Source organism: Alligator mississippiensis, chromosome 1, assembly GCF_030867095.1.
Source record: "Alligator mississippiensis isolate rAllMis1 chromosome 1, rAllMis1, whole genome shotgun sequence".
Taxonomy (NCBI): domain Eukaryota; kingdom Metazoa; phylum Chordata; order Crocodylia; family Alligatoridae; genus Alligator; species Alligator mississippiensis.
Genome location: NC_081824.1, coordinates 351,470,517 through 351,495,154, shown reverse-complemented (window position 1 = coordinate 351,495,154; position 24,638 = coordinate 351,470,517). Strand labels below are relative to the sequence as shown.

Genomic DNA, 24,638 nt, shown 5'->3' with positions numbered 1-24,638 from the left:
CCTCCTCTGCCCCGCTGCTGCCTCACTGCTGGCACCTCTTACTCTCCGGCTCTAGCCCAGGGCACGGAGCATGTTGTTGCTCTGGCCACAGCCTGCCCTGGTAGTAGGGGTGGCAGCAGCTCCGGTTCCAGGTGGTGTGCAGGCATGGGGATGGTGGGTTGGGGGCAAGTGCTGAGGCACATAGACATGGGGCAGCAGGGGGGCAAGTGGTTGGGGTGGGGGGGGACAGACAGGCAGCAGATTGAGCATTGTCACATACATCCAGATTGACCAATGAGAGAAACTCCTTTGTAACAAAGAAAAGCTTGGGCAACTGTGGTACTAGCTAATGTTGTGAAGCACTACATTAAAAGTAAATAAATGGCCTGTAATTTAATTTAGGACAGTGTTTTTTCCATACATTCTAGCATTACATTGAGGATAAATAATATACAGATAATCTCACATGTGCCTACTGAGCTTCTTTAGGTGAAATTTTATTTTGTTTCATTCATAGAACTATTTTATGAAGCCCAATAGAAAGTAGTATATCTAGGATGTCAGTAAATTCTTTAATCAAGGCATAATGTAACATAGTAAGATCTGCAAAAACATGGTTTTGCATCAGTTTTAGCTCTCTGAACAAAATCCATTATAAATATTTAATCCTATAAGAATTAGATTTACTGTACAGTGTTAAAGTTTAATAGATCTGTGTTTTATTGTAGCAGTTCATTACTATAATGCATAGCTTTTATTTTAATAATTTTGTTTGGTATTTCTAAATGAATTTTGAACAACTATCTGTGGCCCTGGATCCCAAGGTTATATCTGGGCTAGAATTTAAAAAATTTAAAGGATGCTAAAGGTGATGGGCTTTTTATTTCTCTATGATGCATAGAGTCTGAAAGGTCTCTGAGATTTTTTCCATCTGATTTTTCTTTACCTATGAGGAAAGTTCTCTGATAGGTTTATTTTTATTTATTTTTGGACTATAAGGAAAGATAAAGAGTTTTATTTCAAATGACTGGGGAAATAGTCTTTAAGTTTCCGCATGCGCTTTTTGATTAACGTTTAGCGCACAGATTAATAAATAGTCTGACTTTTAAAAATCATTCATCCTCAGTCAGTTTTCACATGTTTGGCTTTTGATAATATACTTTTACTTGTACTCCAGTTCAAACTTTTTATAGGAAAAAGAGTACTTAAGATCTGAATTTCTGATGTTAAACATTTTAGAACATTTATAAACATTTTTTTGGAAGGAAGTAGGCAGAAGACCTAAGGTAACCCTTTGGCTCTCCATTAGTATTATAAATAAATAAACAAGCAAGCAAAACTCCTCCCCCATTTCCCCAGTTGAGGTGGCTTGCCAGTAGCAGCTGAGAAGCCATCTATCAGTTCTGTAGTCTGTCTGTAAATTGTGTTCTTTTGCCACTTCTTCTTCAAACTTTGTTTTGCTTTACTTGCACCTTTCAGTATATTATGGTAGTTTTTTGGTGTACGCTCTCATTGTTTTTGTTATGAACAGCTTGCATTTATAGTATGAGTAAAATAACAGCTTTTAATCTCTTGAAGTTACAGTAGATACTTTAACAGCACTACTTTTAGTTCTATATCTGCCTACTGAAGACTACTTATGGGTGATTTATGATTGGTTGGACTGGGGCAGGGTGTTTTCTGCTTTCTTCTAAGGAGTTTAACGCATTGCTTTAATTGTCCTTATACTTAAATGCCAAGTTGGTGGGCAGACAAGGTTCCTTGGGTGAATTTGATATCTTTTATTAGACCAACCCAAATGGTTGGAGAATAGCTATTAAGCAAGCTTTCCGGTTCAAAAACCCTTCGTTTGAACCCAAAAGCTTGCTTAATAACTGTTCTCCAACCATTTGGGTTGGTCTAATAAAAGATATCAAATTCACCCAAGGAACCTTGTCTGCCTATATCCTTAGACCAACACGGCTACAACCTAAACCCCTGCAAGTTGGTGGGCACACAGTTATTTCAGAATAAGCCTTTGGAATTCTGTAGGCATTTAAACCACACTGATATGGAGATAGGTAAGGTAAATGGCTTTAAATAAATAGATTAGTTAGTGAGGCTTTAAAGCTCAAGAGCATTGGCAAAATGGGGGATCCAGGAAGAGTGGTTGTTCCTCAAGGGAGTGATCCTACAGGTGCAGAAGGAGACAATCCCATTGCGTATAAAAGGGGACAAAGGGGTCAAGAAGCCCTGTTGGCTGAACAGGGAAGTCCAGGAAAGCCTAAGGGCAAAGAAAGAGGTATACAGGCTGTGGAAATGGGGTAGCTACATACCTCCCTGGGTTGCACTTGCAGGGAATCAGTCAGGAAGGCCAAAGCAGGATTAGAACTTAGGCTGGTGACAAAAATTATGGACAGCAAAAAGTCCTTCAGGTATATAGGAAGCAAAAGGAAGGTGCAGGTTAACATAGGATCCCTACAGGACAAACTAGGGCAATTGGTGACAGAGAGATGGGGGGACAAAGCTGAGCTCTTCAGTGAGTTCATTGCATCTGTATTCTTAGACACAGACCAAGACAAATCTCCCAGTTGGATCATAGATAGACATAGGAGGGATACCAGTCCACCAACTGTTAGCACAGACATAGTGAAAGGGCCCTTGGAGGGGCTGCATGTGTTCAAATCCACGAGCCCAGATGAACTTTATCCAAGGGTGCTGAGGGAATTGGCCGGTGTCATAACAGAGCTGCTGGCATGGCTGTTAGAGCACTCATGGTGCTCTGATCAGGTCCCAGAGGACTGGAAAAGGGCCGGTGTAGTCCCTATTTTCAAGAAGGATGGGAGGGAGGAACTGGGAAACTAAAGGCCAGTTAGTCTCACCTCTATCCTTGGGAAAACTCTGGAAAAAATCATTAAGGATCACATTTCTGGGAGTCCAGCAGGTGAAGAAATGTTGAAAGGAAATCAGCACGCATTCACTGCAGGTAGATCATGCCTGACTAACCTAGTTTCTTTTTATGACCAGGTCACAAAATGCTTAGATGCAGGAATCAAGGTAGATGTCATCTACTAGACTTTAAAAAGGCCTTCGATACGGTATCTCATTCTGTTGTCATAAATAAAATGACAGGCTGTGATGTAGATGATTACACGGTCTGGTGGATGGCAAGTTGGCTTAGGGGTTGCACCCAGAGAGTGGTGGTGGACGGGTCAATATCGACCTGGAAAGATGTCATCTGACCCCAGCACTCTTTCCTGACCAGGGCAGGGGATTGGACTTGATGACCTACTGAGGTCCCTTCTGACCCTAACATCTGTGAATCTATGAAAATCTTGTTGAGCAATAACTGATGAAATAGTATTAGTACAGATGATGTTGAACTGATAGCTTTTAAGAATTGGCTGGAGAATAAACACTCATTTTGTTCAGGTATAGGATAGCACTGAGAACTCTTGTTGGAAATGGTAGTTGCTACTACTGTCCTGCTGGCTTGTCCTTTTTGGAGTCCCAGGTCTACCAATAAGTTATATTTCAAGAATTGTTGACAAGAGCAAAGGTCAAAGAGCCATTGTGATCTTGGGTTCTTTTTTAGGGAATGCTTATTATTATAACCTTGTAGAAATTGGGCTTCAGTAAGCCTCACAGTTTTTATTTAAGAAAATCTTTGAAGTTATCTGAGACACTACTTGACAAAACTAACAAGGGAGCTGCACACATAGAAGAGATCAGGTCATTGCATCACAGCTAAAATTCTAGGCCAGTGGTTCCCAACCTGTGGTACATATACCAGGGCTGTGTGAAGCTTCAGGTGCTGTTTTGATTCGGTGACCGAATCTGATTCGGAGATTTGGCTGCTACTAAATCAGCCGAATCTCTGAATCAGAGAGACTCCATTCTCCGCCCACTCTCCCAGCCCCCTCAGTGGCTGCCCTGCCTGGCTCCAGCATCCTGACACTTTAGAAAAGTGGCGCTCCGGCCAGAAGCGGGGAGGCTGCAAGCCCCCCGAGTGCCCAGCCAACTCCCTGCCCTGTTGCCCTCCCCCAAGCCCTCCCAAATGCAGCATGTGCAACTGGTGCAGCAGGGCACAGTGGGGCCATGCATGAAAGCTGCCTGTCGCTGCAAGCTCTGTGCTGTCCTGGCCTCACTTCCTCTGTGTGCACGAGAGCAGTGAAGGGTTGTGCCCCTCACTGTTGCCCCCACCTGCAGGTGGCCAGAGCAGCACGGAGCTCACAGCTGCAGCCAGCTTTCGTGTGCGTGTCCCCCGGTGTGCTGCTGTGCCAGGTTGTACACGGTGCACTCCAGAAGGCCTGGGGGAGGACAGCAGGGTGGGGAGCATGAGCCTGCAGCGCACACCCGTCCTGCCCCCACCCCCCAAACAGATCTAGGGGGTGTGGGCCCCCCCTACCCCCTGTGAGTGCACACTGCTGCCAGGAGTTGGCCCCGCCCAAGCCCACAGCAGGCAGGGGGGGAGCCAGCTCGTGCTCCTGCTGTAGCAGCTTCTGTCTTCTGTTGGGAGCAGGGGTTGTGGACCTGGGTTCCTGGCCCCATGGCCCTGGGAGATGGGGGCCCCCTCCAGGAGGATCTGGGGGCAGGGGCTGTGGGTGGGGGGGGCGAGGGGCACAAGCAGGCCTGGGGAGTTGGAGGGGTATGGGACTGAGCGACACCAGCAGGGCTGTGGGGGGCGTTTAATTTTAACCATGGATTTTAGGAATTTTATGAGAGAATTTGCAATTTTTTTATCAGAGAATTTGTGATTTTTAATCATGGAAAACCAGGATATCTGCTGATCAGAAGCTGTGAGGTTCTTAAGCCTGCTCAGCGTAGATGAAACTTTTGAATGTCTTGGCCACAAACTATCAAATTTCCATGTACAAATTTGGATTTTTAAGGTCTGTAACTTATTGTGGGAGTTCTTACAGGGGCAACAAAAGACCCAGCCTTGGAACCAGATACCACCCATACTATAATTCAGCTTCCTATTCTAAAGCACAGAGGCACTAGAGCAAGGAAAATGTTTCAAGGATTGCATGTATCTTGGGTCGTGCAACCCCCTCTTCCTTCACAGAAATGGCTGAAATTTTTCCAAGAAATCAATTTGAAGCAAATTCCTTCCATGGACTATTCCAGTACAAATAGTTGTGAAAAGTTGTATGCAATTTAAAACTGGGTCTCTAAAATGGGAATTGTCAAGCCACCTTAAGGTACTACCACCCCAACTTATATTAAAAACAGGAAAACAAACTATAAAGCTACTTGCAGTAATATTTTAACATTGGAATGTCAGAAATGTCAATCATTTTTAAACTTGTGCTGCTTAATTTTTTGGCTTAGCTTTTTTTTAATAGGGCCCTGATCCTACCAAGACAGTTGTGATACAAGTTTTTGCTTTTATTGATTTCACTGAGACTTGACCATTATTTATAGCATATATATACATTACATTTTGTAGTCATACCTACAAGAAGTTGAACAAGTTTAATAATTTTACTTTCACATTCTTTATCATTATGCCTACATCTTGCAAGTTACTTGGCACATTTTGACAGTTTGTTTACTTCAACCAGAGTTTTGGGCACCCTGCTTGGAATAACTTGTCGGTTCTTTGAGCACATGTTGATGTGGATTCCTTTGCTTGTGTTCATGCACTTAATGTATACAAGATCAGCCTTTTAGATAACAGTATATGGAGCTGCACATGTGCACTCTCTCTCCTTGCGCTCACATTGGAGGCTATAAATGATAGTGCAGTTAAGACCTTAATTTCCCCCTCAGCTTTTTTCAGTGAGATTAAAACTCGTTGAGTGTCCACAACCTGCTGCTTTCTTCAGATCTCTAGAATTCTGTTCTTTCCCTAAAATTCAAAGAATTTTGTAATCTTCAATTTTCCTTGAATTGCACATTCAAGATGGTAACACTAACCTGTTATTTCATCTTAAGTTCAAAGCTGGCTTGTGGCTTTTGATGTCTTAAGTTGCACACTTCCTTAGCCATATACCTGACTCAAATACCCAAAGACGAGTCAAGAAGAAAGTATGGGCCTTCTGATATATAGGTTACGTACTTCTATAGCCATTCACTTTCTACAGGAAGTACCTCATATTTGCAGTGTATATAGTCTAATTGTTATCTGTACAAGATACTGTCATTTGTACTGCCCATGGCAATGAGAGTTCTCACAAAGTGTTTAGGGTGGTGACAGCCCATCTACACCTACTCTTATGTAGATAAAGAATTGATTAGAGGCAGATCCTAGTAAAAATAGTGGCAAGTTGGGACGTGTGTGCTCTGCTGCTTTTTTTTACCTGCTAGGTCCCCGTATCTTTTGTAGTTAAGTCACTAACCCACCTCCCTCCCTGCAGAAAAGGTTCTGCACCCTGGGGAGTCTGTTCTGTTCTCTCACACCCCTCTAAATTGGTGCCTGGGGATTGTGCCCCTGTTACCCACCCACAGTTTTGCTCCTCGTTACCTGCTCACAGAGTTTGTGGGTTATAATAGATTCTGTGCATGACATACAGAAAGGGAGAACTGGTACTGACATTGGCATTAGTGGCACTATTTTATTTTCAGAATAAACAGGCTGATTCCCTACTAAGAAGGACTCTAGTATTCCACAACATTTTCTTTTTCATTTTCTGTCTTACACCCAACATACTCTGAGGCAGCAGGTTTGATGTGGGGAGTCAGGTTCTTCTCTGCAAATGGTGGGTACTTGTAGGAGCTAGGTGGATGTTAGTATGGATGTATGTAACCTGTCTCTCAAAAACCGTTAGCTAGTTTTGACTCTAAAGAGGCATGGTGATAGAGAACAATGTTACCACCATGAATTTGAGGTAATGTCAGGAATCGGCAAGTGTGTCAGTAGCTGTAGAATAGCTCATATCATTCTATTTTCTAGTGAGAGATTGGATGTCATGAGCTAACACTGACCCTTTTCACCACACAACCGAGTTACTGGCTGGACTCCATAAATGTACAAGGGAAGCTTTTACAGTGTCTTCTCTGATAGTACCTTAATAGCAGATATTTCAAGAATATATTGGACAGCCAAGTTAGATTATCTAGAGATGCAAAGGACTCCGTCCTCGAAGGGTATGGGACTTCACATAAGTGTCCTGGAATTCAGAGCCAACAGCCTAGCCTGCATGGCAATCCCTACCTATTTCCATAATTCTGCACTGTAGATCCTAATTTACAGGGGGTCAGTGATGTACTATGTAAAAAGGGAAGTACGGTTTTGTCAAAAGAAAACATTGGGACACTTCCTGAACAGATGAGTGATTACCATATTGCAGTGATTTTAAACCAGAGCGCCATGACCTGGGAGCGCCGTGAGGGAGTGGCCTGGCCCCATGGGGAGAAAGGGAGCATGGCATGGCCACAGCCAGGCTTCATAGGGGAAAGGGGATGTGGCCCTTTGTCACGAAGTTTGGGGGGGGGGAGGGGTCTGGCCCTGCCTTATGGTGAGGTGAAGCACAGGCTGGCCCCAGCTCAGCAGGGGGAAGGGGGCATGGTCTGGCTCCAACCAACTGTATGGAGCTTGAGGTTTGGGAATTTAATAGATGGGAGGGTAGCAGTATTTCTTATCCTGTGGGGAGACTCGTAAACCAGATGTGATGGCTCCATGGGCTGCATTTGGCCCGTGGGCTGGAGGTTGAGCACCCCTAGGTCCTGATCATCTTCATGTCAGTGCAGTTTTGGCTGAGAAACTTTGCAGAGATATTCGTTCAGTCAGTTGTTCATCTCCCATACACTCTTATCTGATTTCATGTCACTAGTCAGATAGTTACTTTGGGGCTGAATGGCAGTCTGCTAACAGAGGTGTTAGCTACTGTAGAACCAGTTTTCTCCAACCTTTTCCAGCCCAAGGCACGCTTACATTTAATAAAAATTTTCCGTGGCACGCCTGTTAAGGCATTCCCCATCCTCATACCTATTCTAGCTCGTTATAGCTCATTGACATGGCAGAATTCTGCAGCACAGTAGTTAATTTCTGATGGCACACTTTTGTGCCCCTGCACACTGGTTGGGGAAACACTGGTCTAAAAGAACCTGATACAGAGCAGGAAACCATCAATAAATCCTTTTTTTTTCCCAAAATGGAAGTGTTTTGTTTTTTTTTATATGGATAGCCCAGCATAGCTTAGAATCAGGGTAGGCTCCAGTATTATAGATCCTTGAGTATTGGCCATATTAAAAAATCTGACTTTTCATTCAAGTACTTAAGGACCACCTTGCAACAGTATTGCCTTGCTATTTGCCTGTTCAGTTGCACTTAGTCTTCTGTCATCTGTTGATACTGAAAATTTGGAAAGGCCTTTTTTATCTGACTGGTCAAATAGTCTACTGCTGCCTGGGACCTTAATGTCCTCTGAAGAGATTCATGGAGCTTCCTTTTGAAACTCTATCAAAATGTTCTCATCATTTAAGTCTGAAGGCTGTCTTTCTAGTTGCCATTGCTTTATCTAGGAGAAGGTGACTTTTGAGGACTTTAGGGCTGGACTTCCCTAGGTCAGGGGTTTTCAATCTTTTAAGTAATGTACCCCTTTTGGAGTGTATGCCCTTCCAGATGGGAGGGAGGGAAACCGGCAGCATGGGGAAGCAACAGTGGCAGTGTGGAGTGGTGAATGGCGGTGGCGGGGGATGGGGAAGCAGTGTGCGGAGTGGTGAATGGTGGACAGCGGGGTAACGATGTGTGGCAGCGCTGCGGAGTGGTGAATGGCAGCAGCAGGGGGCGAGGAGCTCACACAGCGGCTGCCGCCATTCACCATTCCACACTGCTGCTGCGTGTCCCTTCCCCTTGTCACCACGTGTACCCCCTGGGCCAAGTACCCCCAGGGGTACGTGTACCCCTGGTTGACGACCCCTGCCCTAGGTGATCATTCATAGGGACAAGCTGTCTCTTATTCCAAGTTTGTTCTGATCTTTGTCTCGAAATTTCTCTTGAATCGTTCATTTAGATTTGTAGGATTAGACTATCTCCTTGTTTATCTCTTCTTCTTGTAATGCTAACGGTCACATTTTATCCATTTATATCAGGGGTGTGAAACTCATCTGGGGCCCTGGGATGGATCCGTATTGCAGGGCTCCTTATAGACTAAATAGATAGTCTGGGCCACAAAGATGGCTACTATGGCCACTATCACAGTGGTGAGGAGTCTGGTGGTGATGGTGAGACTGGTGGCAGTGAGGGGTCCAGAGGTGATTCCGCCAGTGGCTAGAAGAATCTGGAGGTGTCAGTGAGTTCAGGGGAGCAGTTTTGGGAGCAGTGGCAGCAAGTCAAGGTCGTGTGGTAGTATAAACTCGGAGCTAGGATTAAACATAAATGGGGCTGTCACATTTCCTGCAATTTAAAGGATTAAAATAGTTCCACATCCTTGTGTTCTGTGTTTTGTTGTAATACTGTTTGTTAGTTTTTGAGGTTTTTGTATTTGATTGACTACATCTTTCTTGCTTTTAGTTAAGTTTGCTTTCCTTTTCTGGCTTCTCTTCATTTTTTTTTGTTTTGTAGTAGACTGGTTTCTATTCTTCTTCTCAGTTATTATATCTGAATTGTGTACCTCCTCCCCTGTACTCTTTCCCCTCCCCCCCCCCCAATCTCTTAGTGTTATTACTACTATGGGTGCACTGATAAAGATTTTTGGGCTGATACTGATGGCCGATTTATTAATGAGCCATATTGCCCAATACCAATCTGATTGCTGATATGCAGCCTGGCAGCTTGGACAGCAGCATCTGGCTGGTAAATCTGTTGGTGGTGGGGGGGAGAGGGAAGGGACATGTGGGGGTGCAGATCAAGGCCCCTGCAGTGAGGGAGCAAGTGGGGCTGGAGCAGGGGCAGGTGCTGCCCAGCTGGGGTGGGGTGTGGGACAGAGCCATGAGAGCCTGGTCTGGGGGGCACGGTGTGGGGGGTGGATCCTGTCACTATGCACACCCCCAGGGAAGCCATGGAGGGGCGTGTTCCCCAGATCTGTGTGTGGAATGAGGGCAGGCTGCTGCTGTGGGCTGGGGCCAAGGGCAGCACTGGGCTCTTCCCAGTGGGGGGGGGGCTGGGCCAGGGTTGTGTTTGGGGTGTGCGGCAGCAGTACTGGGGTGGGGCTCTGGGTTTGGCTATGGCCACCCCAAAATTCACTGTAGCCCCCTCTGTAGACCCTCTCACAGTGCTTCCGCTGCCTGCTTAGAGTGCAGTCCTGGCCCAACCCCCCCACTGGGAAGAGCCTGCCGTAACCCTGCGTGCAAATCTGGGGAAACCCTCCCCATAACTCCCCCGGGGGCGTGCATAACGGTGGGATCAGCCCTCCCCCCATATCCCCTAGGTGAGCCATGCAGCTGTCCCATACCCTGCCATGGCTGTGCAGCGCCTGCCACAGCCCCAGCTCCACTCCCTCCCTCACCACAGGGGTGTCAATTTGCCCCCCCCCCCATGCCCCTTCCCTGCCTGCACCCCTTGGCCCCCAACAGACTTACCAGCCGGATGCCACTCTCCAAGCTTCCAGGTTGGCCGTGTGCATGCTGCAACTGTGTACATGCACATGGCATTTATCAGCAATTTTATTGGCCACATCAGCCAAATAATGCTTATTTGCCGGTAATGTCAATTTTCCTTTTATCAGTGCTGATACACTATGGACTGATTTATCGGTGCACCTCTAATTACGACTCCTTTCTAACTTTATTAGTTAATCCTTCTGCCCACTTCAGATGATATTTGAGACAAAAAATAACTAGAAAATTAAACCTGCTAGTAATGTACTGATGTGAAAGATAGTGGAACCTTGCCTCTGTAAAGGAAATGCCCAAGAGAGAATTTAACCTTGACCCTGAAGTTGGGAAAGGGAAGGGTGGTTTTCTTGAATCCTGCTAGCACTAGCAGGTCCGTTCTGGTTTTTTTTGGTTTTTGTATTGGCAGGGCTAGTGAGTATCCAGTATGTTTTGATACTATTTGGTCACTTGAAAAATGTAGTATACTTTTTCTTTCTGTACTTCTCTCCACTCTGCTGCAAGAGTAAGTATAATAATCTTCATTTTTCTACTAACCTGCTGTCTTACTGCTGAAAAAAGGGATCCCCTTTACTTAGCAGTCCCCATTCTCTGAGTTGTTTGTTGATGCATCCCTGAGTTTTGTAGGGGTTTTTTTTGTTAACACATGTGCTGTCTCTTTAGTCTTTGTTAAATGAATCCCATGCCTTAATAATCCATTCACACAGGAGAAGAGGTGTATAATGCATTTGCCCATTTGGCATCAGACTGGTTCTTGTCATTTGTAATGAAGATTTTTAAGTTTGAATGGCTTGTTCACACAAACAAGTGCCTAAATTTGTGATGTCATCCCACTTGGAAAGATGATCAGGTCTATTTTGTGGTCATTCAAAGTTTTCTTGAGTTAAGTTTATTTATAAATGTCCAGCACAACCACTGAACTCTGTTTTAACAGGACACCAAGCCGCCAAAGCCATGTCAGTTTTGGAACCAATATTTGAGTTTTAAAATGTTTTATATAATATATAATTTTTTTATATAAAATATAAAAAAAGAACGTGATAATTCCAAATGGATAAAAGGGTGGTCCAGTATTGAAGGGAGTAATATGACTGAGAAGTCCTAGTTTAAACTCCCTGCTGCACTGGAGACAGTCATCTTTCATGATTACTTTGTCCCTCTGTGCCTCATTTTATAGTTCTTTCTACTTCACATAGGGGTTGTGATAAATGAGTTGTTCAGATAAGTGGCTATGGGAACAGAGGGATAGAATGGTGAGTGTAAAGAAATCCCTTTAATGAAGAAGAAAACAGTCAAAAATGTAGCAGGAAAGTCTATAAGCCTGTTTATGGTATTTATATTAATCAGTAGCCAATTGCCTGTCAAGAATGACAGGGGGCAGGGGGGCAGCTACATAATACCCCAAGCTGCCGCTGTTCTGCCTCTTGCAGGGAGCGGGGTGGGGGAGCCGAGGGCATCACTGCGGGCCCCAGCTCCCCCACCCCCTGTCTGGTCCTTGGCGTGGCTTCAGAATTATGGCGGCACTCCCCCACACTTGGAGCACTCTGGCTGTTTCTGTCAGCCAATCGGAGTGCGAATAAAGCAGGGGTGGGCAAAACATGGCCTGGGGACCGGATGTGGCCTGCCAGGCCATCTATCCCGCCTGCGGGGCCTCTAAAAAAATGTAGAAAATTAATATTTATCTGCCCTGGGCTGCCTGTCATGTGGCCCTCGATGGCTTGCCAAAACTCGGTAAGCGGCCCTCTGCCCAAAATAATTGCCCGCCCCTGGAATAAAGCATAGACAGACAGACAGGCTTAGGCTTTTATAATATTAGAATATTGCTTTTGACACTCAAACAGTTTGTGCCACAAATTTGAATAAGTATAATTAAAAGTTCATGTGCATTTGCCTTGTTCCTAGAACTCCCATTTTAAATACAGATATTTTAACGTGCAAAATAAAACCGACTCTGTGTTCTTAAAATAAATCTAAATCATTTAAATACTAGAATAAAGAGACTACTGATAAAAACAAAATTGTCATTCCTCATGACCCACTAATCAAAATCCAGTATTGGGGTTTACTTTCATATCATACTGCTCTCATCTACATTTCTTGCTTCTAACTGAATATGAATTAGCAGGAATTCTGCACTATAAATTTGATATACTATTATTTGGTTCTTTCAGCTGTTGAATAGAAACTTCAATATTTTTACGTTTTTAATTTAAAAAAAAAATTCAGTTTATGTAAATGAGATTACACTTACCAATGAACAAAAAATCCCCATGTTGACTGGGGAGTGGGGGGCATCTTGTCTTGTAGTCAAGTAAATACGTTACTACTTCTTCATATTCCAGTAGATCTGGTGAAATTGTTGGCTTTAGTAATAGTTCTGGTTACTTGAAAGTGATTGAGTTTGAGTCCCTACCTTAGAAAAACCTTTTTAGAAAGAAGCTTTGGGTAATATGCAAGTTTTTTTGATTTTTTTACTTTTAAATTCTTTACCCTTGGAATCCTATTTAAAATGTACATCCAGTTTGTATGCAAGGTTTGTAGCACCATCTCCAAAATGGGTTATATCACCAATATAATCAGCATGCTTATTTGTTTTTTGGATTTTTTGAATAACTGATCTTTTTCTATACTTTATTTTTGTGCTTTTCATACCTTACTAATTTTGTGATACTATGGTTATTTAGTTCCAGTTTTATGTTGTAGTTTTCTGGGGTAATTTGTTCTAACTATTAATGAACACAAAAGAATTTATAGCTGTCTGTAGGTATTGTACGTGTAAATTGAACTTATTTTCTTTTTATAGGCTGGACTCATTGAAGCCAATGGAGAACTTAAGGTGTTTATAGACCAAAATCTTAGTCCTGGAAAAGGTAAGAACATGTTTTCAGAAAGACTTCTTCCATTTTTTGGCCATAGTTATATCTAAGTGTATTACTGGCAATAATGGGCTTGGCAACTGTCTTTATAGTATGGCTTTTATTAGATTTTTCTTAATCTCACTGTTATACTTTAACAGACTAACTTTGCAAGTTTATTGTGGATTCCAATTTGTGTGATGTTTAATAGTAGCTTTGGCATTTCCTGGTCAGTTACGAATGTAGCTGTACCACTGTACAGGCAAAGATGATAGATACAATTTGCATCAGTGTATCTTAACAGCTGGCAAAAGTGTTTAAGGGCAAATAATTTAAAGTGTCTTTGCTTATTTAAGGGAGGGTTGTACTGGTATGACTACAACAGTGCTTGGTCATCAGTTATCCTGAAGATTTGTCCTAGTTTGTCAAAGATAATGTTCTTAATAGAAAATTTCTAGACCTTTTTAGGTAACAGTTCTGCTGTTTGACTACCCTGTTTTATTTCTGTGATGCAAACGTGTCTCTGCCTTATGGCCTATAAAAGAGAATTCTATTTCAGCTTGATTATATGGTTAAAATCCAAGAACAATATATCAGTTTTGGAGTTGTGTTAAACATTTGACCTAGGAAAGGCAAGAGAAGCTAGGAAAGAAGCATGAGAACCTGAGATTGGAAGGAATCTTGAGTCACTGACCCCACTCCCCTGCTACTGCATTAACCACAACCAATAATCCCATTTACAAACTCTGTCTTAAAACTGGTTAAATCATTTGCCCCCACTGCTTCAATTGGAAGGTTTTAGGAACTGTGCTTTTCTGAGCTTTCTTTTTTCCAGCCTAAATTTATTCACATCCAATTCACACTTGTTTGTTCTTGTACTATTTTACCTCCTGATGTTCATCTCCTGATCTCTTTATTTAAAAATTACAGCAAAACAAAGGCTATGGGGAGTGAGGTTAAACAGGTTTCCTCTTGTTCAGATAGGCTCTCCATTTCCCTGATCTATCCTCATGACTCTCTGCACCTGTTCCAGTTTGACCTCATCATCTTTCTTAAACATCAGTGACCAGATTAGTACAAAAAATTCCAGGTGATGTCTTATCAGTAACTTGTATAATGTCATCAATACTTCCCAAGTTCTGCTGGAAATACCTTGCCTGGAAAATCTTGTGGTGGCTCATAGTTATCCTGCGATCATTTCACACACCCAAGATTTTCTCCTCTTCAGTGACTTCCAACTGATGAGGTCTAGTTTGTAGCAGAGACTATAAGTGTCTGACTTCGTGCTTTGTTGAATTTCAGCCCTTTTCTATTACTCTGGTGTTCACGGCTATTCCATTCTTCTTAAATTTTCTGGTCTGCCTTTGTATTGATGAGCCTCTTAACCGCATTTCATCATCTTATTTCAGTGGTACACCACTATTTTTTGTGCCAAGGTGAAAGAACAGTCATTGAAAGAACTCCACATAGTTCCCTGTTTCAGCCCAAAACTTCATCATTTCCATTCAAGCCAGTTCCTCGCATCTTACAGTCCTTGTACTAATCCTTCTCTTCTCTTTTTAATGAATTTCCCATATGATGCTGTATCAAGTGGTTTACTGAAGTAAGTCCATATCATATGCCTTTCTTTGTTTTGACTCTTTGAGAATATGAGCGCAAAAAGAGTGAGACCACAGTCTCATGAAGAGGGCAGGAAAGCCTATTATTGAAGGCTTTATTTCCTGATTCCCTCAGAACTGAAAGACAGATTTGACAGACTTAGTATGGCACATGATTGTAGCTGCCATAAAGGGAGGGAATCTCTGAGGGTGCCTATACATGAGCTGGGAGGTTACTCCTATGTGCTATAATTACAGTGCACTGGAGCAAACTTTAATAGAGTCTGCTGGAGTGTGGTAGTCACCATACTCCAGCCAGCATCTGTGTCTTGTGTATCAGCATCCCTGCAGTTCAAAATGGCAGTGGGGGTACTTTAAAGCTTGTTCAAGAAACTTTAGATAAGCACCCCTGCTGCCATTTTGAAGCATGGGATGCTGATACATGAGGCACTCCAGGCTCTTTAATTAGAACAGCTTTTGGAGCTGCTCTAATTAAAGCACCCCCCCCCCCCCCAACTCCTGGAGCACATGTAAAAATTACATGTCCATGAGGGTGAGAGTTTGGTTAAAAAACTATTGTTTTCTCAGCCCTGGATAGTGCCTAGACTGGAAAAAATGTTGTAGTTCAGATGTGTAGGGTAAGGAGGAGTATGATGTCAACCTGAAAAAAATACAGGGTTTCCTTACTTTGTGTTACTTTGACCCCAAATGTAACATAGACCATAGAGGTGCCTGTTAGATTAGGAGATTGTTTGGAGGAGTCTAAGAGAACTGAGGTCTTGGGGTTAAAGAGCAGGACGGTAGAACTGTAGAGGTTCCAGCTGGAGGAGCGTCTTTACAAGCAGAGACTTGGGAGAACAAGTAAGACCCTGAGCCCATGTTTAAATGTGTTCTATGTTAAAACTTTTGTACTAAGGTTTGTTAAAATTTATATGGGAGAGAGAAGGTACAGGCTTTGTTTCTGTACCTGGTTGAAAGGCACTCAATGTTGAATTTTCTGAACAAGTCAGAAGTGGACTGTGTAGCAACTTTTAAAGCCTTGAAAACTTTTCCACAGAGTCTGATGTTGGTTCATGGCACAATTTTTTTTTTACTTGAAAAAGAAATAAACTGTAGTTTATCAGTTGCATGGATAATTCAGGGGTAACATTTTTGCCAAAACCTAACTGCTAAACTAGATTTTGTAGTAAACTTAGCTACAATTTAATTATTTTATTCTGTCGGGGAACATGGCTTGATTGGATTTGGGGTTTTCTAGTATTTTCTACAGCCTTATATTTTCAGACTTCATTGCTGCAGTGATCAGGTAGTTTAATGTGCAATTTTGACTTTTGTTTATGATTTTAAACATACATTAAACTGTATGTAATTATCTTTAAAAAAACAAACAAAATTGAAGAGTAATCGAACCTATCAAACATCCTGTTATGATTTGTTTTGTGTAAGGTATAAAACTGTCATGGGATTTTTGGTACAGTTTATGGCAAAGGTGTCAAATGTACATCCCATAGGCCAAGTCAGAGCATTCAAGACATGCAGTGGTCACTGCTGCATCAAAATCTAACCTCCAAGTTCCAGATCTGGTCCAGGGAGGGAGGAGGTGGGGGTGAGTTTGACACCCCTGGTTTATGGTTGTCAGGGTTGATGGTAGTCTTATGTAGAGTTTAGATCAGGAGTGGGCAAAGTAGAGCCCATAGGCTGGATTCAGCCTGCCAGTTGACTGGATCTGGCCCATGGCTGCCTTCATACTGTTCCACCTTGGGCCACATCCCAACCACTCCTGCTGAGGCAGCACACACTGTGCTCCAGCCAGCCCAGGCCCCAGTAGTGTTTACAGGTTCCTGCAGGGCTGTTCCCAATGCCACCTTCCACCTGTGGGGATGTTCCCTGGCCACCTTCCACCCATTCCACCTGCCCATAGGTGGCTGCTTATTGTGTAGGGTGGGCAGAGGAACTGGAAGACAGATGGGAGCTGGAGCCAGAGCCCCATGTGCTGGGGCAGGAGCTGCTGGGGGCTGCTCTGTTCCTTTTGCCTCCAGCTGTGGCTCCTTCTCCTGCCTCTGTTGTGCAGCTGCAAGCAGGGGTGGGAGCTTCAGCCAGGCAGCTCCTGCCCCAACACATGGGGCTCTGGCTCCAGCTTCCAGCTGTCTTCTTGCTCTGCTCACCCAACACAATGAGCAGCCACCTCTAGGTAGGTAGAGTGGGTGGCAGGTGGCCAGGAGTTAGAGCTGGGTGTACTAGGGCAGAAACTGCCTGGCTGAAGTTTCTCCTGGTCTGCCCAGAGTGGCGCAGCAGAGGCAAGAGCAGGAAGACCAGCCACTATTGGAGGGGAGGGGAACAGAACAGACCTACCGACCCAGTCCCCAGCCAGTGTGCGCAGATTTCGGCAGGACTGTTTCCAGTGTGGCTGCCACTGACCAGGTGCTGCTTTGCTTCCCTTGCCTCCAGTGATGGCTTTTCCTCCTGTCCCTGCTGTGCCACTCCGGGCAGGCAGGCTGGGGTGAAGCTTCAGCTGGGCGGCTCCTGCCCCAGTGTGCATGGCTTCAGCTCCAGCTCCCTTCTACTCATTCTGTCTACCCACATGCAGATGGCTTCTCATTATGCTGAGTGGACAGAGCAGGTGGGAGGAAGCTGGAGCCCTGTGAGCTGAGGCAGAGCCCCCTGACTGAAACTTCCTACCCCCTCACCTCCTACTTTCCACTCAGACTGATGCAGCAGGGGCAGGAGTAGGAGGAGGACCTGCAGCTGGAGGCAAGGGGAGCAAAGCAGCACCTGGCTGGCTGCAGCTGCACCAGGAACAGCCCTTCTGGAAGCTGTGCATGCTGGTTGGGCTGGGGCCAGGCCGGCTGTCACGTGTGGGAGCACAGTGCGAGCTGCTCTGGGTGGGAGCTGGTGGGGCTTGCCCCCATGTGGAACACCATGGGGGCAGCTGTAGACTGTACCACCTAGGCAAGCTCTGCTGCAGGTGTCCCCTGCTCCCCTTTCCTCTCCTCACTCCTGGTTGTTTCCTGGGACCTAATGCCCAGGGCTACCCTCTCCAACACCCTATACACATTGCCCCCACCCCCCTCTGCAGGGCAGGGTCATGCAGGGAGTCTATCGCAGCTTGCCCTGGCCCCAATCTGTTACCGCTCCATGACTCAGCCCTGTGATCTCAGCCTCACTTGCCCGTTCAGCTCCCAAACATTGCTTGCCATGTGCTCAGTGGCCCATAGGGAGTTTTGGTGAGTTGGGAGGGCTAGGGGGAGTGCTGAACTGGCCCGCAACAGCTCATCAGAACTCCCTTGTGTGGTCCTTCAGCCCAAATAATTTCCCACCCTTGCTTTAGAGTAGGATTGTGTATGATGGTTTGGACAGGGATGATCCTAGCTCAGGCAGGGGTTGGACCTGATGACCTCTGGAGATCCCTTCCAGCCCTACTTCTCTGTGATTCTTCGATTCTGTGGTATTGCACAGAGGACATAGCCAAGTTTGGATAATAAAATATCTCAAGCCAAAACTAATAGGTCTGAATTCAGATTACATGGTGGCAAACAGAAGCCCTTCAGGTGTTATGAAGGCCAAATTTACACTGCTGGTTTTACATCATGCATCAACCACAACCTTAAGCTTGTTCTTCAGGAGGGAGCAAAAAAAAAGGGAAAGGAATGAAGTAGCATTTCCCGGTCACCTCATACTTAACACTGAAAACAGTTATTTTAATTGGGACTGAAAAGCTTCTTATTACTGAAAGAGAGGGTCTCTTGTTTGAAGTTTTGCCAAGGTGAGTAGAGCTTGTAGCAGAATACAGTAATACTCAAGCTTAGGTCCAAAAACTTATTACAACTGACAAATTTGAAGCAGGAAACTCAACTGGATCTGTAGATGCACATTCAGCTTGGAGAAGTGAAGGCTCAGGGGTGACTTAGTGGCAGTCTGTAAGTATATAAGGGGTGTGCATCAGGACCTGGGAGAAAATCTGTTCACCAGAGCACCCTAAGGGAAGACAAAGTCTATCAGTCACAGACTGCTATAAGACCGTTTTAGACTGGACATAAGGAAAAACTTCTTTACAGTCCTAGTCTCTAGAGTCTGGAATAGATTTCCCCCAGAAGCGGTGCAAACACCTCCTCTGGATAGGTCCCTTCCAGCCTTAATGTCTATGAAATCTATGTACTTCACAAAGTGGTCTGTTAATGACTTCAAAAATTTTCACTGTACCAAAGTGCTAACTGCCAAGCTGACATTCTACTTTGCATGGGAATAGAGTGCCTTACTTAATGTTATGTATGTACTATTTATTAGGCCTGTGCGAATAGGGAAGCATTCAATTTGGATTCAGAGGGCAATGATTTGATTCTGATCACTGTCCCAAATCGATTCAGCCGGATCTGTTTTGGAAGATTCGGCACTGATTCGGAGAGATTTGACTATAGACTATAATGGGGCATCACTGAAATAAATACCTATAACTTTGTCATGTTTTAGCTGATTTGGATAAAAATTGCAGGGATGGTAGCCCCTTCTGAAGGCATAAAGCCTGCCAAGTTTCATGGAGATAGGTGCAGGGGTTTTTGGGAAGCTGTACCTCAGGCTGCTGACAAGCAAAACTCGTGATGTGTGTGTGAAGGCACGCCCTCACTGGTGCTGGAGCCTCTACACAACACAGTAACATGCCCCAATGAGGCCTCCTCCCCTTCAGCCTCAGCTTGGTCCATCACTTTAAATAACAACAGGTAAGCAGTGCACTGCAGCACAGTAGCACTAGCATCTCAGGCAGCCAAACTGTCACGGACTAGATCCTTTCTTTCCTTTCCTGCAGGAGCTTCTTCAGTAGCTGCCAGAGAACTCTCCCTGCCAGCCCCAGCCCTGGGGCTTAGATGTGCCCAGGGCCCTGCATCCTTCCAGTCAGCTAACTGGGGACTGGTGCTAGGGGTGTTGGTCTAAGGACATGGCACTGGCAGACAAGGTTATTTGGGTCAACCTGGTATCTTTTAGTAGACCAACTGAATAGTTAGAGAAATATATCTTAGCAAGCTTTTGGGTTGAAAAACCCTTTGTCAGGCTGAAGAAGCACTTGCAGTTGATGTGTGTGCTCTTCCTGGATGGAAGGAATAGTAAAGAAGCCAGAGTCTGGCATGCAATGCAGGCAAGAAAGCCAGTCAGTTAAAGTGGAAATGGAGGCATCAGGGGGTGAGAGAGACAGGCCAGGATAGTGGGGAAGGGGGATGTAGCAGGTAAAAGTGCAGAGGTACCTGGGGAGTCAGATGTCAGGCAGGTTGTAGTGTGTTGGATATCTGACTCCCCAGGTACCTCTCCACTTTTGCCTGCCTCTGTCATCCCCTGACATCTCTATTTCCATTTTCACTGACTGGCTTTCTTGCCTGCATTGCATGCCAGCCTCTGGCTTCTTTACTATTCCTTCCATCCAGGAAGAAAGAGCATACATACATACCAACTGCAGGTGATTCCTCAGCCTGACAAAAGGTTTTTCAACTCAAAAGCTGGCATCCCAGGCAGCTAAGCTGAGCTCACCTGGAGCTTCACAACTCCACTGCAACTAGCAAGCCTCAGGCCTGTCAAAGACATGATGGGTCTGGGCTTGCCCCAGCTAGGACTGTGTGAATGCGTGTGGTGGCTGGAGGTTATGGCACCTCCTACCCACCTTGCACCACAGGGATTCATAGATGTTAGGGTCGGAAGGGACCTCAATAGATCATCGAGTCCGACCCCCTGCATAGGCATAGGGATCCTTGGTCCTGGCATGTCATGGGGCTGCCGCGCCGCCAGCAGTCCCACCAGGCCTCCCCAACCCTGGCAGGATGCAGTTTTAGTGGTAATGCCCAGGACCTAGGGCAGCCTCCTTCCCCATTGCCCCAGCCCATACCTCCAACTTCATCCTGGCATGGTAGCTCAGCATGGACATGTTCTTCCCCTGCTGGCTGGTGATGCAGTGAGTGCAGCCTCCAGCTCAGAGAGCGGGGCATTAAATGGTTTAAAAAAATAAAATGGAAATGGGTGTGGAATGAGGAGGGTGGCACTCACTCCATCTGCAGGTGGAGCTTGGGGCACCACAGCAGCAGGAGGTTCACCTTGAGGACATCAGCTGCTTCACCAAACGAGGATCCAAGTAATTGTGATGGGGTGTCACAACATCCCCAGCAATGCTGAACACCCTCTTGCTTGGAACACTGGTTGGTGGACAGGACAGGTGTTCCCAGGCAACCGTGGCCAGATCCTGCCACATCTGGCTGGGGTTGCCCAATAGGCCAAGCCGCAGTCTAGTGGCTTCACATCCTTGGCGAGATAGGTAGCCATTGAAGCCTCAGCGCTACCTGTCCAAGGCTGGGGTCTGATGCGTCTGGACCCCAACATTGAAGCCATGCCCTTTGCCCACATTGGCAGCAGCTGGTGTGGAGGAGACTGGCTGGTGCTGGGAGTGTTGGCACGGGAAAGTGGATTCCCCCTTTTCCACGTCCCCTCGCCTCTGCCCTTCTGCCTCCCTGACTGTCTTGACCAGCACCTCCATCCAGTGATCGAGGGTTTTGGTGCTGCCATGCACATGTTCCCCTTCACCCTCAGGTCCCACATGCCCACCAGCATGCGGACTGTACTGGACTGCAATGGACCCAGCTGTTTCTTGATGCCGTCTTTCAGCTGCCTCACCAGTGTCTGCACATCTGGTGACAGCAGCTTGCCCCAGGCAGGAACATTGGTCCCCTGGAACTTCTCCATTTGGTTCTCAAATTCCCTTACTATGGGGATCACCTGGCTAAGGAGGGTATCGCCAGTGCTGAGGCTCTCAGTTGCCTTGAGGAAGGGCTTGAGGACCACCAAGATCTGGGAGATAGTATTCCACTCCGCTTTGTTAAGGTGGCCACTGATCCCAATTGCCCTGAGCGAGGTCATCTCATGGATAGCCTTCTGTTGCTCCACTAGCCTTTCCACCATCAGGTACGTGGAGTTCCACCAAGTCTCCACATCCTACATTATTTTGTGCTGCAGGTTGCTCAACTTTGCCTGTTTCTCCCGCAACATTTTGCTCCACTTGATGCTGCAGTAGAAGTAGCCCGCCACCTTCCTGCATTTGGAAATGAGCTGGGTGGTAGTGATGGCACCATCACCGGCAGCCATGTCCCCCTCCAAGGCATCCCTGACTATGAGGTGGAACTTGTGTGCCACACAGTGGATGCCAACAAATTTGGCATCACAGACTGTCTTGATCATATTGGCCCCATTGTCAGTGACCATGAACCCATGGGTGAGCTCACCCTGTCCAACGAGCCACCCCTGCACTATGCGGTTCATGGCCACCATGATCTCCCTTGCCGTGTGGGACTCATCCATCACCTTGGCTTGAAGGAAAGCCCACTGATGGCCTGACTGATTGCACCAGTGCCCTGTGAGGGAGAGGTAGGTGTGATCTCCACCCCGGCTGCTCCAGATGTCGGAGGTGAAGTGCAAGGCCACCTGCAGACCTGCCTTGCACATATCCTCCCTCAAGTACTCCCTACATGCTTCAGGGTACCACCGTCCTGCTAAAGGTGGTGTGTGCAGGCACTTAGTAGGATGGAGCCATGAGTGCCATAAGCTGCCTGAACCCTGGCTAGTCAGCTAAGGAGAAGGGCTGGCTATCCAGAGCAAGCATCTCCCCAATGCTCTGGGTGACCTTCCTCTCCCTTGCAATGTGCCCCCTTTGTCTGTGGCTTTCCCCCATTGCTCCAGGGTGGCCTGCCTCTGCTTTGGAGTGAGCAGGGGACTTCCCTTTGGGCACATTCCCACTGGTACCAGGCTGAGGAGGAAGAAGGGCAAGGGGGTGCTGCCTCCTGAGATGCAGCAGCATCGCCATAGTGAAGTGGTTTACCTCCTTGCTCTGGCTGATGTGCCTTTGACAGTGCTGGCAGGTAGCATACTTGGATTCATCTGCCACCTCAAAATGATCCCACACTACACTACCCCCTGGCTTCTGGGTTGAGGGTGGGGATCCTGCCTTATTCCCCTCCTCAGCAGGCAGAGGCACAACAACAGGAGGAGCTGACTCAGCTGAGCCAGTTGCCTCCACAACCTCCTCTGAGGTGCCTTCCTGAGAAAGAGACCTGGCTCTAGGGGAACTTTGAGGGGTGGGGAGCACACTCAGATTCCCCCTTGGTCCCCAGAATTTCCTTAGCTAGGGCTCTTGCATCCCCTGGTTCCAGATCGAGTTCCTCCTCTGTCAGTGGGAGCCTCACACTGGGAGATGAAATTGGGGTGGAGAAGAGTATCATTCTTCTGGTGACTATTTCTGGTGTTGGGGGAGGTGGTACAGAGGTGGGAGCAGTACCTGTTCCTGCACCCTTTCTCCCACTGGCAGCAGAAGACTCATGGCTGCCAGGAAAGAGGATGTGTCTATGTTTGGTGGGAGGGAACTTGCAGCCCTAGCTCTCCTCCTATCCCCTCTAGCCCCTCTCCCTCCCCTGCCAGAAGACCTGGCACCTGCCTTTCCAGCACGCTTCATATTAATCTTTCCTGTGTTGGAAAATGTGTCTGTGTGTGTAACTAACTAATAATATCTCTTCTTCTTTGTTGTATGACTATCTGACATCTTCCATGTTGTGTGTTTAATAATCTCTATCAGATTACTTCTATGATGTGTGTGTAATGTATGTGCTTTCCTGCACAATGATGGATCACACTGCCAGGGAAAAAAGCTTTCTTTTTAAAAAGTGTTTGTTTCTCCCCAACCCCCACACAAGAACAAATATAAGTTGAAAGAAATGGATTGGATAGGGATAAGTAGAGGGATTCTAGTTACTAAGATGTATCCAATCATTTCCAAGAACAAAAACTAGCAGGAGACTGACTAGGTAGGAAGCTAAGCCAGTCCAGTACCTTTCAGATGCTGTTGCTCAGGCAAAAACAGCTCACAAAAGGCATAGAAAGCTTGCAGACACAGGCTTTATATGCTGTTTCTGTGTCCCTCCCCCAGAGCACTGTGATTGGAAAGGGACTTGGGAAAAGGTCACAGTCACTGGCCAGCTAGAAATATCAGTCTTCCGCTCCCCCTCCCTCTTCTCAGTTTCTGTTCCCCTGAAAGAGTGCCTTCTGAATCTCCGAGTCTTTTCCGAATTGATTCAGAGGGGGTTTTTTTCCTCCCGACCTTTGATTTAGTGATTTGGCCTCCGAATCAGGCCAAATCTTCTCCAAATCGAATTGCGGACTGAATCTATGTGCACCCCTGCTATTTATGGTGGCTATCAGGAGATTTAAACATATATTTAAAAAAAAATTCCAATCAGGAGGCCAGTTGTCTCTCAGCATATTGTTTTCAATGGAAACACTTGTACTGTTGCACTGCTGTGGTAGATTGTGGGGTATTTTTTTTTCTTGCTTATGTTTGTGGGGTCTGCTCTAGCACTCAACGGAGGTATAAATAAATGGCTTCACTTCAGATGCTTTCTAGCCATCATTTGCAGTGGCAACCAGCTTTCATTTTTATTCACTTTAGGAAATTCATAAAAATGGGACAACAACAGTTCTTTTTGGACAACCAAGTTCTTGTTGGCTCTCCATACACAAATGATGAGATTTTTCTTTCTTTCTTTTTATTTCCCCAGGCTGTGATAAGCATTCTGGGTTAAATGTGTCAAATGTATCTGGTTTAGAATGTGTTGTCCTTCTTTTTTCCACTTCCCCATTTAACTTATCAACTCTGTACTTGGCAGCAGCCTAGTAGTAGAAATGACAATTTGTTACCTTTTTTCTTTTTTTA

At 45.6% G+C, this 24,638-nt stretch overlaps 1 protein-coding gene across 5 annotated transcripts in view; it reads left to right on the top strand.

Moving 5' to 3' along the window:
• The window catches only part of TFDP1 (transcription factor Dp-1), a 76,814-nt gene that overhangs the window by 7,216 nt on the left and 44,960 nt on the right, over positions 1-24,638 (top strand). For all 5 annotated transcript variants that reach the window (XM_014600480.3, XM_019484978.2, XM_014600481.3 and 2 more), the window contains one exon: positions 13,262-13,328. In XM_014600480.3, the coding sequence (XP_014455966.1) occupies positions 13,262-13,328 (67 nt within the window). The remainder of the gene's footprint in view (positions 1-13,261; positions 13,329-24,638) is intronic.